The 16,383-nt window shown below is 43.9% G+C and overlaps 1 protein-coding gene and 1 long non-coding RNA gene across 5 annotated transcripts in view; one reads left to right on the forward strand and one right to left on the reverse strand.

Annotated features, from left to right (window-relative positions):
• Nucleotides 1-16,383, reverse strand: part of LOC139027782 (uncharacterized) — a 663,342-nt gene that overhangs the window by 465,399 nt on the left and 181,560 nt on the right. The window lies entirely within an intron of this gene.
• Nucleotides 1-16,383, forward strand: part of nrxn2a (neurexin 2a) — a 365,106-nt gene that overhangs the window by 90,831 nt on the left and 257,892 nt on the right. For 3 of the 4 annotated variants that reach the window (XM_070443701.1, XM_070443703.1, XM_070443702.1), the window contains exon 1: nt 11,535-11,548. Coding sequence is in view for 1 of the 4 variants with exons in the window: in XM_070443705.1 (XP_070299806.1) it covers nt 5,556-5,573 (18 nt within the window). In the remaining 3 variants the exon portion in view is untranslated. 4 annotated transcript variants of the gene reach the window in all.

Consider the following 16,383-nt stretch of genomic DNA (forward strand, 5'->3'; position numbering starts at 1 on the left):
ACGGATCTAAAACAAAAATCCAGGAAATCACATTTTATGATTTTATATATATATATATTAGTTTGGACATACCTACTCATTCAAGTGTTTTTCTTTATTTTTACTATTTTCTACATTGTAGAATAACAATGAAGACATCAGAACTATGAAATAACACATTTGAAATCATGTAGTAACCAAAAAAGTGTTAAAAAAAATCAAAATACTTTTTAGATTATTCAAAGTAGCCACCCTTTGCCTTGATGACAGTTTTACACACTCTTGGCATTCTCTAAACCAGCTTCATGATGAATTCTTTTCCAACAGTCTTGAAGGAGTTCCCACATTTGCTGAGCACTTGTTGGCTGCTTTTCCTTCACTCTGTGGTCCAACTCATCTCAATTGGGTTGAGCTCGGGTGATTGTGGAGGCCAGGTCGTCTGATGCAGCTCTCCATCACTCCTTCTTGGTCAAATAGCCCTTACACCATGCTTCACGGTGGGAACCACGCATGCAGAGATCATCCGTTCACCTGCTCTGCGTCTCACAAAGACACGACGGTTGGAAKCAAACATCTCAAATTTGGAATCAGACCAAAGGACAGATTTCCACTGGTCTAATGTCCATAGCTAGTGTTTCTTGGCCCAAGCAAGTCTCTTCTCATTGGTGTACTTTAGTAGTGGTTTCTTTGCAGCAATTCGACCATGAAGGTCTGATTCACGCAGMCTCCTCTGAACAGTTGATGTTGAGATGTGTCTGTTACTTGAACTCTGTGAAGCATTTTTTTGGACTGCAATCTGAGGTGCAGTTCATTTCTGAGGCTGGTAGCTCTAATGAACTTGTCATCTGCAGCAGAGTTATCTCTGGGTCTTCCTTTCCTATGGGGGTCCTCATGAGAGCCAGTTTCATCATAGCGCATGATTGTTTTTCCAACTGCACTTGAAGAAACTTCCAAAGTTCTTGACATTTTGCGGATCGACTGACCTTCATGTCTTTTACCAAATAGGGCTATCTTCTGTATACCTTGTCACAACACAACTGATTAGCTCAAACGCATTCAGAAGAAAATAAATTCCACAAATGAACTTTTAACAAGGCACACCTGTTAATTGAAATGCATTCCATGTGACTACCTCATGAAGCTGGTTGAGAGAATGCCAAAAGTGTGCAAAGCCGTCAATGCAAAGGGTGGCTACTTTGAAGATTCTCAAATGTAAAATATATTTTTATTTAACACTTTTTTTTGGTTACTTCATGATTCCATATTCGTTATTTCATAGTTTGATGTCTTCATTATTATCCTACAATGTAGAAAATAGTGAAAATAAAGWAAAAACCCTTGAATGAGTCAGTATATCCAAACTTTTGACTGGTACTGCACATATGAAGTGGTTAAAACAGTATGTAAACATTATTAAAGTGACAAGTGTTCCATTATTAAAGTGACTAGGAAATGATTATCTTTGTGCATATGCATTTTCCAGGCAGAATTATGCATGGCTGTGCTGCACACATTAATCTAATCTGCATGCCTTTAAGATCCAGATTTAGTTAGTATTTAGGCATGCCTGTCCTAAGGCCAGCCAGATATAAATAAACATTTCAGGKCCTTACATCAAGGTTTCCTGGTAACAGAATGAGGATTTTCCCAGCAGTACGTTAATAGCATAACAGGAAGGTATTCTACAGGAATGAAAACATTGAGAGACAAATCAGACGAACAGTCGCAGCAAGACAGACGGCGACACAGAAGGATGACAGGCAGGCAAGCTGACACACCATATTGGACCACCAGCGAGTTCATTAACTCATCTTTCATGAACAAATGATATCCAAATTAAGAAATCTTTGAATTATTCATGGACAGTATTGGATGCTCTCTCTAGATGATGCACCTAATACAAAGAGACATAGAGCAGTTAATATAGACAATACTCTGCAGTTAATAGGAGGAAAACAAAGCTTCCTAGATTCACCAATTGCATCTGTATGTCCACATGGCTTCCTCTGGTTACTTCTATTTAAATAAACAAAGAGAGCCCAGTACCAACTGATGAACACTGGGTCTTAATCTACATAACGCTGTGAGTGCCATCATTCAGAGCGAGGTGTGGTGTCAACTGTCCATGTGGGCTTTGGTATTAATATTGTATGTCAGACATATCAAAAGTAATGCCTTCAATCAAGCTGTACATGTACATGATCATTTACTACTTTGCTTCAGACAGGAATAAGTTGAGCTTTTGCTGATCAAAGTATTAATCCTGTCGCCATGGCAATTGGCCTGCCTTCCAGTCAACAGAAAGGATCGGCAATTACAGTCCTTTTACAGCTAGACTAACACACTGCTCTGCTGCTCAGTGGCTCGAACAGCGTCGTAATACGCTGCATCCTTTCTCTGTCGCTAGCTAGCTGACACAGGCATTCATTTCAGGGTCAAACATCTAACAAACTAGCTAGGCTACATAATGACATGGTTCCTTCTTGTTAACTGCCAATTACTGAGCTGTCCAAAGAAACCGTTTAAATAGAGTCTATACCGTCACTCCTATTACTGATTCTAACCACCAAATATGTTTTGTACTAGCACCATTTTCCTTTATGGTTTTGACAAAAGTACTTTAGATCATGAAGGAAGCAGCTTTTATGGATATTTGTGTCTCATGTAGAGGTAGATCCATACATATTTTTGCACTCAAACTGTCTACGGTATCAAAGAGCTTGCCAGCTTGTAGTCCTAAAAAATGGAAATTAGTTACCTCTAGTTCGTTCAGCCATTCCTATGTGGAAAATGAATGGGGAAATGAGTTACCTCTAGTTTGTTCAGCCATTCCTATGGGGAAAATGAACGGGGAAAGAATGGGATTTTGTGATAACCTCTAACCTTATTTTTGGCATTTAACACAGGCTTATGTGATCTTATACGTTTTGTTCTATGAGATAATAGCAGTCAGTTAACATGACCTTCATGAATTATGAAGACTATGTGCTTTAGGTGCGTCTTTTGATTACATAAATGCTTCAAAATGCACAAAGTTTTTTTTTGTGGTTTATTTCACCCTTGTTTTACCAGGTAGGCTAGTTGAGAACAAGTTCTCATTTACAACTGCGTCCTGGCCAAGATAAAGCAAAGCAGTTCGACACATACAACAACACAAAGTTACACATGGAATAAACAAACATACAGTCAATAAGTAGAAAAAGTCTATATACAGTGTGTGCAAATGAGGTAAGATAAGGGAGGTAAGGCAATAAATAGGCCATYGTAGCGAAGTAATTACAATATAGCAATTAAACACTGGAGTGATAGATGTGCAGAAGATGAATGTGCAAGTAGAGATACTGGGGTGCAAAGGAGCAAAATAAATAAATACAGTATGGGGATGAGGTAGTTGGATGGGCTATTTACAGATGGGCTATGTACAGGTGCAGTGATCTGTGAGCTGCTCTGACAGCTGGTACTTAAAGTTAGTGAGGGAGATATGAGTCTCCAGCTTCAGTGATTTTTGCAGTTCGTTCCAGTCATTGGCAGCAGAGAACTGGAAGGAAAGGCGGCCAAAGGAGGAATTGGCTTTGGGGGTGACCAGTGAAATATACCTGCTGGAGCACGTGCTTTGGGTGGGTGCTGCTGTGGTGACCAGTGAGCTGAGATAAGGCGGGGCTTTACCTAGCAAAGACTTGTAGATGACCTGTAGCCAGTGGGTTTGGCGACGAGTATGAAGCGAGGGCCAGCCAACGAGAGCATACAGGTCGCAGTGGTGGGTAGTATATGGGGCTTTGGTGACAAAACGGATGGCACTGTGATAGACTGCATCCAGTTTGTTGAGTAGAGTGTTGGAGGCTATTTTGTAAATTACATCGCCAAAGTCAAGGATCGGTAGGATAGTCAGTTTTACGAGGGTATGTTTGGCAGCATGAGTGAAGGATGCTTTGTTGCGAAATAGGAAGCCGATTCTAGATTTAATTTAGGATTGGAGATGCTTAATGTGAGTCTGGAAGGAGAGTTTACAGTCTAACCAGACACCTAGGTATTTGTAGTTGTCCACATATTCAAAATCAAAACCGTCCAGAGTAGTGATGCTGGGCAGGTGCGGGCAGCGATCGGTTGAAGAGCATGCATTTAGTTTTACTTGCATTTAAGAGCAGTTGGAGGCCACGGAAGGAGAGTTGTATGGCATTGAAGCTCGTCTGGAGGTTAGTTAACACAGTGTGCAAAGAAGGGACAGAATTATACAGAATGGTGTCGTCTGCGTAGAGGTGGATCAGAGAATCACCAGCAGCAAGAGTGACATCATTGATGTATACAGAGAAGAGAGGCGGCCTGAGAATTTAACCCTGTGGTACCCCCATAGAGACTGCCAGAGGTCCGGACAACAGGCCCTCCGACTTGACACACTGAACTCTATCTGAGAAGTTGTTGGTGAACCAGAAAGTGACGTTAGCTGATGAAGATATTCTCATAGAACAAAACGTATAAGATCTCCTAAGCCTGTGTTTACCACAGACCTTGTTTTCTGCATTTATCCACCCCCCCGAAAAAACATTTATCTCCCCAAAGGCTTTGGCCAACGAGCCATGGCGTTAATGCCTACAAAAGACTCCATTACTATTGCTCTCTATACCTGTGGGTTTCTACCGTATGTTTCACATCCCACAATGTGTGCACAACATGACCTGAATGAATGAATGCTTTTCACATTTTATTTWTTTTTTATTTTTTTACCTTTATATAACTAGGCAAGTCAGTTATAAACAAATTCTTATTTCCATTGACGGCCTACCCCGGCCAAACCCTAACCCGGACGAAGCTGGGCCAATTGTGCGCCGCCCTATGGGACTCCCAATCACAGCCAGTTGTGATACAGCCTGGAATRGAACCAGGGCCTGTAGTGATGCCTCTAGCACTGAGATGCAGTGCCTTAGACCACTGCGCCACTCTGAGGCATGGGTAAAGGAGGACAGCTCAACTGGTATGTGTACTCCGTTGAAACAACCCAGCTTCACATGCTGTGGCTGTCCATTCATGTTTCAGTACACCGTTGACCTGCTGTCACCTTGTGATCCCGGCACAACAACTTGTCTGCTAACCATGAGGACATTTGCGAACAGTGAAAGAGCAGTGTGGCTTTTCTGCTACTGGGTGCACAAACACAATGAACGCATACTAAGATCATCTTAAACTGTATTTAGGATGGAGTAGGTGTTGAAGGATTTGATCAATACCCTGACTGACTGTTTTGAGAGGATGGAGTAGGTGTTGAAGGATTTGATCAAAGCCTTGATTGACTTTTGAGTGGATGCAGTAGGTGTTGAAGGATTTGATCAATACCCTGACTGACTGTTTTGAGAGGATGGAGTAGGTGTTGAAGGATTTGATCAAAGCCTTGATTGTCTGTTTTGAGAGGATGGAGTAGGTGTTGAAGGATTTGATCAAAGCCTTGATTGACTTTTGAGTGGATGCAGTAGGTGTTGAAGGATTTGATCAAAACCCTGATTGTCTGTTTTGAGTGGATGGAGTAGGTGTTGAAGGATTTGATCAAAACCCTGACTGACTGTTTTTTTCTTCTCTCTTCGCAGCTGTATCATCGCAATCTGGTAAGATAGCATACCTTTTATTTGACAGTGAATAGCAGCTGCATTTTTGAATTACATTGAATGTATTCTGACTATGTCTGCCCCAGTTCTGCAGTGAGAGTTGCATAAACATTTGGGTAATTATGGAAACAGGTCATACTGTGACTGTCTTACAATGGATCTGCGCTTTAAATCCTTGTCGTACAAGGGCATGTTTGCTTTATTTATGAGCCTAGTAGAACATTCCAGAGAGTCTGAACYTCCCCTATCAGTGAAGGATATGAACACCTGGGAAAGAGACAGATTTTTCCTCAAATACCTACAGTACTTTTCAAACATTGTCTCTTCTATCAGATCATAGCAACTGGTGGGTAGTGGAGTTTGTAGTGTTTGTTTAGCAAGACACAGATGTACCTCTAAATATGTCTAGGTTTGCCAGACCATTTCCTGGAGTAGGTGAAATAGAAAGCCTTCGACACCAGAGGAGGCTGGTGGGAGGAGCTAGAGGAGGACATGCTCATTGTAATGGCTGGAATGGAATCCATGGAACAGAGTCAAACATGGTTTCCATTAGTTTGATGTGTATGATACCATTCCATTCCAGTCATTACAATGTCCTCCTATATCACCTCCCACCAGCCTCCTCTGACACAATTGTATGTGTTGGATAATGAGAAGTAGAGGGAAAAGACAGGACAGGAAATGATGCGTGGATTGTGACATCACAGAAACATTGCTAGAGGCAATAGACTATGCTGTTCTATAATACAGCAACAACTAACCATGACTTGTGGTAGTCATTACACGCAAAGCATTGCCATGGCATGGCCTTCATCTGTGAGCTGTGCTGCTGCTGGACGCCAAATGAGGTGTAGCAAAGATCCATTACAGTTGTCGCAGGGGTGGGCAACTCCAGTCCTCAGGAGCCTGATTGGTGTCAGACTTTTTCTCCATCCCTAGCAAACACAGCTGATTAATCAAATTGCATTCTAAACTGAAGATCACGATTAAGTGATTATTGGAGTCAGGTGTGTTAGCTGGGGCTGGGGCAAAGCTGTGGCACCAATTAGGRCCCCGAGGACTGGAGTTGCCCAASCCTGAATGCATACAGTACATTCACCCTGTGGAGCTGTATTCCCTTGATGCAATTAAGCAATTCCATGTCTTCCAACAATATCTGGTTGGCTAAATGTAGCATTGATGACTGACTGTTTTCACATAACTCAAGACACCATAGCATTACACTCAAATAGCTGTGTCAAATCAGTTTAAAAGCCTTATTTTCTCTGTCTGTGATCTGACCTAAGAGCCCGGTAGTAACCTTTCTAATGTTGCTAGGGAGATGTAGATACCTGCTGGTTTAATTTCTCCAGAGTTCAAAGCAGACCATGTGATGTCTGTCTGTCTGTCTGTCTCTCTTTAGCAAGGATCRACCTAATCCAGCCAGGGGATGTCACTCCCTCTTTTTGTTTCTGTTAGCCCATGTCTTTATGTAGCTTGGCTAATTTTCGCAGGCACATTATAATAGAAGCACTTTAAAGTCAGCTTAAAAAGGTGGGCACTTAAGTCTATCCTTCTTTTCAATGACCGTTTAAATAGATTAGAATAAGTCTCAGATACATGTTAGAGGTGTATAGGCGGTAAAAGTGTAAGTTATCATTATGAGTTATGGTAGGAAGTCTTCCTCCGGGCCACGGTATAGGAGTAGATAAGCTGCATACGGATTCCATTTCCTGGGCCTTTGAGAGCATTAGTCACATGGTTGTGCCCCACAGCTAGCAGCTTTATGGTAGTATTACCATTTCTGTCATCTGCCACCTATTGGAATCTGACACCTACACATCCTGCCTTGCAGCTCTGAGCTGAGGTGTGTAATGGAGGTACTGTATGTCTGCACCACGGGGACAGAAAGTTGTTGTTTCTGCAAATTGTCTTTGGCATTCTGACAAAAAAAATGTGATGGAGTAAGTCTGTTTGGTGCTGGAGAGGGCAGGAATTTGAGATAGGGTAAGAGTGTAAGGAAGGTCGACTGAAGGCTTTGGTTGTCTGAGCCTTTCACTTTCACAGGACAATAAACTTTAACTGGACAATAAAACAATGTGCTGACTTTTGGGAAAACTGATGTGCAGTATTGGATTTACATTAAGCTGCGTTGCCTGTTTCCAAAATGGGCTTCATAAAGTCCATACCTCATGTATATCAACACTTATTCTAAATACTAAAAATACTTGACATTTAGAATCAGTTGAAACCTTGATTTGATTTAGTAATCTGGTTCCAATTATTCCCAGTAATTATTCCCAGGATTTGCTCAGTGTGTGTGCGTGTGTGTGTGTGCGCGGACTGGAATATTAAAAAGATAACGTTTGATTGAATGTATACCTCTGGGCATTAAGGGGGCCAGTGATTAATCACATCAGTGAGCCAGAGAGGGCTGGGCTGGCCCCGATTGCTTAATAGACATTTACTTCACGTACAAGCGGTGTGAGGAACATATGGGGGGGGACGGAAGAGCGATTGGAGTTCTGCTCCTTGCTGACAACTGCAACATTGCTGCTCTGTTTATGTACCAGTATTCTTAAGAGAATGTCAAGCTGATGCTTTAACATTGACAACCTAAAGCTTTAGTGGTCCAAATGTCGTGGGTCAAAGGTTTTCTGTTATTTTTCTATTAAGCAGGTGCAGGCTCTTCTCTTGATGCGGATCTCAAAGCCTCACATCCTCTGAACATTCCTATTTTAAATCCTTTGTCACTTATGATATGTTGAAAATTAGATCCCTTATCATATTTTGTGCCTTGATGAAGTTATTAGAGTCCTATTTGATATTTTCCCTCTGCGCAGCATATTAGATTCGTATTACGATGATGTTTCCATGATATGAAGCGTATAACTAGAGTCTCATTGATTATTTTCCTAGGAAAGTATAGCTTAGATCTATCTGATCATTTTCCCTTGAGTGGAAGTAAATTAGATCTATTGATCATTTTCCTTGCCGAAGCAATATTAGATCTATTGATATTTCCTTATGAAGTATACTTAGATCGTATCTGAATACTTCTTCTCACTTATGAAGATAATTATTGAGATCTACTTGATATTTCCCTATGACAGTATAGTTATGATTATGAATTTTTCCTATAAGTGAAGCATACTTAGATCCTTTTGCCTATTTTCCGTTGTGAAGTATATTTAGATGTACTCCATTTCCCTCTTCATCTCCGCCAGGTATAATACATTGGTACGCGGTGAGATATGTCTTCTTGAATTAGCTACATAATGTGGTATTTCATCTATATTGACACATGATGGAAGTGGTGACACTCTCTGGCGGGCCGGTTCCCTCACCAGGGCATATATTTGTGGATACATCACTTAATTTTGGATTTAAATTCCGACAGGCTTATATATGCATAGCCGCTTACTCAAACCTCATTCCACGTCTTCGTAACATATACACTCTACATGGATTTCGGTTACAATAACTCGGTATGTTCCTCATCCTCTGAGTCTACATGGCTATCCTTCTTATAGAGTTGGAATCATTATTCAGTTTCGCAAATACCGATCAATACTCTTGGTCACATTTCACACTCAACCGTTCTAATTACTAAGTATTGGTGTTCATTGCGAGCGCGCCCTTTCACTTATAATTCGCGGCCAGGGCGACTGAGACGTTTCCGCTTTCTAGCTCGCGCTAGGTTTATTCGCTCAGCATATCCGGCAGCTTGCACTTACCCCAATCACATGACACTACCACACTAGCATTCTGTGTGCTCCGTGCATTGTAGGCGAGTGAATTCACACGAAGTTCTCTACCGACAGGTGTTGCCTTGGTCCGTAGGGAGGTAGGGCAGAATCGGGCACTGGTCGCGCAGTAGACTATTAGCACTACCTGGTGATGTGTGCAAAATATGTGCAAGTAAGATACTGGGGTGCAAAGGCAAAAATAAATAAATACAGTATGGGGATGAGGTAGTTGGATGGGCTATTACAGATGGGCTATGTACAGGTGCAGTGATCTGTGAGCTGCTCTGACAGCTGGTACTTAAAGTTAGTGGGAGGAGATATGAGTCTCCAGCCCAGTGATTTTTGCAGTCGTTCCAGTCATTGCCAGCAGAGAACTGGAAGGAAAGGCGGCCAAAGGAGGAATTGGCTTTGGGGGTGACCAGTGAAATATACCTGCTGGAGCACGTGCTTTGGGTGGTGCTGCTGTGGTGACCAGTGAGCTGAGATAAGGCGGGGTCTTACCTAGCAAAGACTTGTAGATGACCTGTAGCCAGTGGGTTTGGCGACGAGTATGAAGCGAGGGCCAGCCAACGAGAGCATACAGGTCGCAGTGGTGGGTAGTATAGGGGCTTTGGTGACAAACGGATGGCACTGTGATAGACTGCATCCAGTTTGTTGAGTAGATGTAGAGCTATTTTGTAAATTACATCGCCAAAGTCAAGGATCGGTAGGATAGTCAGTTTTACGAGGGTATGTTGGCAGCATGAGTGAAGGATGCTTTGTGCGAAATAGGAACCGATTCTAGATTTAATTTAGGTTGGAGATGCTTAATGTGAGTCTGGAAGGAGAGTTTACAGTCTAACCAGACACCTAGGTTTTGTAGTTGTCCACATATTCAAAATCAAAACCTCCAGAGTAGTGATGCTGGGCAGGTGCGGGCAGCGATCGGTTGAAGAGCATGCATTTAGTTTTACTTGCATTTAAGAGCAGTTGGAGGCCACGGAAGGAGAGTTGTATGGCATTGAAGCTCGTCTGGAGGTTAGTTAACACAGTGTGCAAAGAAGGGACAGAATTATACAGAATGGTGTCGTCTGCGTAGAGGTGGATCAGAGATCACCAGCAGCAAGAGTGACATCATTGATGTATACAGAGAAGAGAGGCGCCTGAGAATTTAACCCTGTGGTACCCCATAAGAGACTGCCAGAGGTCCGGAAACAGGCCCTCCGACTTGACACACTGAACTCTATCTGAGAAGTTGTTGGTGAACCAGAAAGTGACGTTAGCTGATGAAGATATTCTCATAGAACAAAACGTATAAGATCTCCTAAGCCTGTGTTTACCACAGACCTTGTTTTCTGCATTTATCCACCCCCCCAGAAAACAACATCTCCCCAAAGGCTTTGGCCACGAGCCATGGCGTTAATGCCTACAAAAGACTCATCACTATTGCTCTCTATACCTGTGGGTTTCTACCGTATGTTTCACATCCCACAAGTGTGGCACAACATGACCTGAATGAATGAATGCTTTCACATTTTATTTTTTTTTATTTTTTTACCTTTATATACTAGGCAAGTCAGTAAAACAAATTCTTATTTCCATTGACGGCCTACCCGGCCAAACCCTAACCCGGCGAAGCTGGGCCAATTGTGCGCCGCCCTATGGGACCCCAATCACAGCCAGTTGTGATACAGCCTGGAATGAACCAGGGCCTGTAGTGATGCCTCTAGCACTGAGATGCAGTGCCTTAGACACTGCGCCACTCTGAGGCATGGGTAAAGGAGGACAGCTCAACTGGTATGTTACTCCGTTGAAACAACCCAGCTTCACATGCTGTGGCTGTCCATTCATGTTTCAGTAACCCGTTGACCGCTGTCACTTTGTATCCGCCCAACAACTTGTCTGCTAACCATGAGGACATTTGCGAACAGTGAAGAGCAGTGTGGCTTTTCTGCTACTGGGTGCACCAACACACATGAACCGCATACTAAGGATGATCTAACACTGGGAGTTTTGAGAGATGCGAGAGGTGTTAAGGATTGAGATCAAACCCCTGACTGACTGATTGAAGGAGGGAGTAGGTGTTGAAGGATTGATCAAACCTTGATGGACTTTTGAGTGGATAGTAGTGTGAAGGATTGGATCAACCAACCTGATTGTCTGTTAGGGAGTGATGGAGTAGAGTTTGAAAGGATATTGAGTCATCAAGGAACCCTGACTGAGGACTGTTTGTTTTTCTCTCTCTTCCAGCCGTATCATCGCAATCTGGTAAGATAGCATACCTTTTATGACATGTTGAAGAATAGCAGCTGCATTTTTGAATTACATTGAATGTATTCTGACTATGTCTGCCCAGTTCTGCAGTGAGAGTTGCATAAACATTTGGGTATTATGGAAACAGTGCTACATCACTGTGACTGTCTTACAATGGATCTGCGCTTTAAATCCTTGTCGTACAAGGGCATGTTGCTTTATTTATGAGCCTAGTAAGAACATTCCAGAGAGTCTGAACGTCCCCTATCAGTGAAGGATATGAACACCTGGGAAAGAGACAGATTTTTCCTCAAAAACCTACAGTACTTTCAAACATTGTCTCTTCTATCAGATCATAGCAACTGGTGGGTAGTGGAGTTTGTAGTGTTTGTTTAGCAAGACACAGATTACCCTCTAAATATGTCTAGGTTTGCCAGACATTTCCTGGAGTAGGTGAAATAGAAAGCCTTCGACACCAGAGGAGGCTGGGGGAGGAGCTAGGAGAGGACATGCTCATTGTAATGGCTGGAATGGAATCCATGGAACAGAGTCAAACATGGTTTCCATTAGTTTGATGTGTATGATACCATTCCATTCCAGTCATTACAATGTCCTCCTATATCACCTCCCACCAGCCTCCTCTGACACAATTGTATGTGTTGGATAATGAGAAGGAGAGGGAGAACAGGGACGGAAATGATGCGTGGATTGTGACATCACAGAAACATGCTAGAGGCAATAGACTATGCTGTTCTATAATACAGCAACAACTAACCATGACTTGTGGTAGTCATTACACGCAAAGCATTGCGCATGGCATGGCCTTCATCTGTGAGCTGTGCTGCTGCTGGACGCCAAATGAGGTGTAGCAAAGATCCATTACAGTTGTCGCAGGGGTGGGCAACTCCAGTCCTCAGGAGCCTGATTGGTGTCAGACTTTTTCTCCATCCCTAGCAAACACAGCTGATTAATCAAATTGCATTCTAAACTGAAGATCACGATTAAGTGATTATTGGAGTCAGGTGTGTTAGCTGGGGCTGGGGCAAAGCTGTGGCACCAATTAGGCCCCGAGGACTGGAGTTGCCCCCACCTGAATGCATACAGTACATCACCTGTGGAGCTGTATTCCCTTGATGCAATTAAGCAATTCATGTCTTCCAACAATATCTGGTTGGCTAAATGTAGCATTGTAGTAACTGACTTTTTCACATAACTCAAGACACCATAGCATTACACTCAAATAGCTGTGTCAAATCAGTTTAAAAGCCTTATTTTCTCTGTCTGTGATCTGACCTAAGAGCCCGGTAGTAACCTTTCAATGTTGCTAGGGAGATGTAGATCCTGCTGGTTTAATTTCTCCAGAGTTCAAAGCAGACCATGTGATGTCTGTGTCTGTCTGTCTCTCTTTAGCAAGGATCACCTAATCCAGCCAGGGGATGTCACTCCCTCTTTTTGTTTCTGTTAGCCCATGTCTTTATGTAGCTTGGCTAATTTTCGCAGGCACATTATAATAGAACACTTTAAAGTCAGCTTAAAAAGGTGGGCACTATAAGTCTATCCTTCTTTTCAATGACCGTTTAAATAGATTAGAATAAGTCTCAGATACATGTTAGAGGTGTATAGGCGGTAAAAGTGTAAGTTATCATTTTGAGTTATGGTAGGAAGTCTTCCTCCGCCACGGTATAGGAGTAGATAACTGCATCGCATTCCATTTCCTGGGCCTTTGAGAGCATTAGTCACATGGTTGTGCCCCACAGCTAGCAGCTTTATGGTAGTATTACCATTTCTGTCATCTGCCACCTATTGGAATCTGACACTACACATCCTGCCTTGCAGCTCTGAGCTGAGGTGTGTAATGGAGGTACTGTATGTCTGCACCACGGGACAGAAAGTTGTTGTTTCTGCAAATTGTCTTTGCATTCTGACAAAAAAAATGTGATGGAGTAAGTCTGTTTGGTGCTGGAGAGGGCAGGAATTTGAGATAGGGTAGAGTGTAAGGAAGGTCGACTGAAGGCTTTGGTTGTCTGAGCCCTTTCACTTTCACAGGACAATAAACTTTAACTGGACAATAAAACAATGTGCTGACTTTTGGGAAAACTGATGTGCAGTATTGGATTTACATTAAGCTGCGTTGCCTGTTTCCAAAATGGGCTTCTATAAAGTCCATACCTCATGTATATCAACACTTATTCTAAATACAAAATACTTGACATTTAGAATCAGTTGAAACCTTGATTTGATTTTAGTAATCTGGTTCCAATTATTCCCAGTAATTATTCCCAGGATTTGCTCAGTGTGTGTGCGTGTTGTGGTGTGCGTCGGGTAGAACGGACGATAGTTAAAACGATATAGCGACGGGTTATGATCGTGCAATTAATGTGCTGCGGGGGTCTCTGCTGGATCATATCTATGGCGGCGCAGTCGGAGTCAAATCATCATCAGTGGACCAGACGAGGGCTATGGCCTGAGTAGCGTGAGCCTAGTAAGGCACATACCTTACGTGCAGGTGCGTCTGACCTGGAGGATCGGGAGTGGTACTACTAACATACTACTAGGTCCCTACTGAGGAGGAGTGCTACTCGCCTATACATCCTACTGGTCTGAGACCTGACGAGGACTGGGGGCAAGTGGTATGCTATAACTTCGCCACACTACTGAGTCTGACCTGGAGGCATGGGGAAGTGGTACTTACTATACATACCTGACTGGTCTGACTGAGGGATTGGAGTGTACTGAGCTATAAGCTTAACTGTGGAGAACTGAAGGATGGAGTGGATACTACTATAAAACACTGAGGTGTCCGACCTGCGACGATGGGCTGAAGTTGGTACTGGCTATAGACGGATAACTCTACTCGGGTCATGCATGGAGGAATGGGAGTGGTACTGCATACATCACTAGCTCAGGTTCTGACTGGAATGGATGGGAGTGGTACTGCGTAGTAGGATACTACTGGTCTGACTGGGGATGGGGAGCTGGTCACGTGACGGGGATATACACACTGACTCGTAGGTGTCTGACTAGCGAGGTGATGGGAGGATAGGGTACGTATACATAGGCTATCTGGTGCTAGTACCGCCACTGCGAGCGAGGAGGATGGGAGGATGCGTACTGGCTTATAGCATACTACTGGTGCTGAACTGTGAGGATGGAGAGTGGTACTAAGCTATACATACTCTAACGAGTCCTGACTGGGAGATCGGAGTGCGTACTGCTATACATACTGGAACTGGTGCTGACTGGCGGATGGAGTGGTACCTTGCCGCTATACATAACTACTGCTGGTATCTGACTGGGGGGAATGGAGTGGTACTGCTACTAACATACTAACTTGGTCTCGACTGGGGATGGGAGTTGGTAAGCTGGCTATAGCCTACTACGGCTCTACTGGAGTGATGGTCTGCTATAGCATACTACGTCTGACGGGGGACAGGGAGTGTGTACTTGCGGCAACAGTAGCTACGTTGGTCTGACTGGGGATCGGAGTGGTACGGTCCTAATCTGATCAGTATCTACTGGTTACTGACTGGGGGCATGGAAGTGGTACTGTGCCCTGCATACGCGCATCCACTCTCTGGTTCTGACTGCGGAGGTGGGGAGTGGGTACTCATCTTATATCATACTAGGTCTAGGTCTTGACTGGGAGGAAGGGAGTGGTCACTCAGCTCACTGATGACTACTGTGCGCTACTGAGGTGGGAGTTGGGACTGCATACACTAGCGGGCTGATGGGATGGGAGTGGCTGTGACTCGTTGCATAAGACATACTACTCGGCTTGACTGGGGGGATGAGGTGCGGAGGTACTAAGCAATACAAGGCGATTGGCCAGATCTAGAAGTGTAAAGTCCCACATGCAGGGCGACACCCTCAGACCTGGTCCATGGACCTGGAGGAGGGGAGGAGGCTACTACGTATTGACATACTCACTGGTCTGACTGGGGATCGGAGTGGAACCTGCAATTACATACTTACTGGTGGCTGACCTGCAGGATGAGGGAATGGTACTGCGTATAAGGCAATCACACTACTACGTCCTGACGGGGGATAGGGGACCGGTGGTACTCGCTATAACCAGATTACTACTGGGTGACTGACTGGGGGACCTGGAGTGGTCACTCGGCTATACTGCGGCACGATACTAGCTTTGGGTCTGGACTGGAGGCACTGTGAGGTGGGTACGTCTATACATAACTCTAAACTTATGGTGGCTGACTGCGGGAATTGGGAGCTGGTACTTGGCGAACGGCGCGCGAACACTAGCTATCGTGGTCTGAACCTGGAGGGGTATGTGGGCGAGTGGTATCGACTAACATTCACTGAAACTCTACAGTAGGTCCTGACTGGGGGATGGGGGTTGGTACATAGCTTGAGCACAGCTACTAGGTCCTGGAGCTGCGGAGGATGCGATGTGTACTAACTATATATCCATACTACTTTGTCCTGGACTAGGGGGATTGGGCACGGTTACTGTGGGTCGTATACAATATCTACTGGTCTGACTGGGAGGACTGGGAGTGGTACTACTATACACTAGCAGCGGTCTGACGCTGGGGGATGGAGTTGGTACTTAGCTAAAAGCATACTACTGTCGGTGTGACTGGGGGATGGGAGTGGTTACTCTCATAAAGACATACTACTGTCATGAACTGCGGAAATGGGAGTCGGTACCACTAGTATACATACTAATGGTCTGACGGGTGATGGGAGTGGTCACGACTACACATACTACTGGGTCTGACTGGGGATGGGAGTGGTACTGCGAGCTATACAATAACTCGACTGTCGACGTGGGGATCGGGAGGTGGTACTATTGGCATAGTGCTGGTCTGTTTCCACTCAGCCACTTGACT

Source organism: Salvelinus sp. IW2-2015, linkage group LG5, assembly GCF_002910315.2.
Source record: "Salvelinus sp. IW2-2015 linkage group LG5, ASM291031v2, whole genome shotgun sequence".
Lineage (NCBI taxonomy): Eukaryota > Metazoa > Chordata > Actinopteri > Salmoniformes > Salmonidae > Salvelinus > Salvelinus sp. IW2-2015.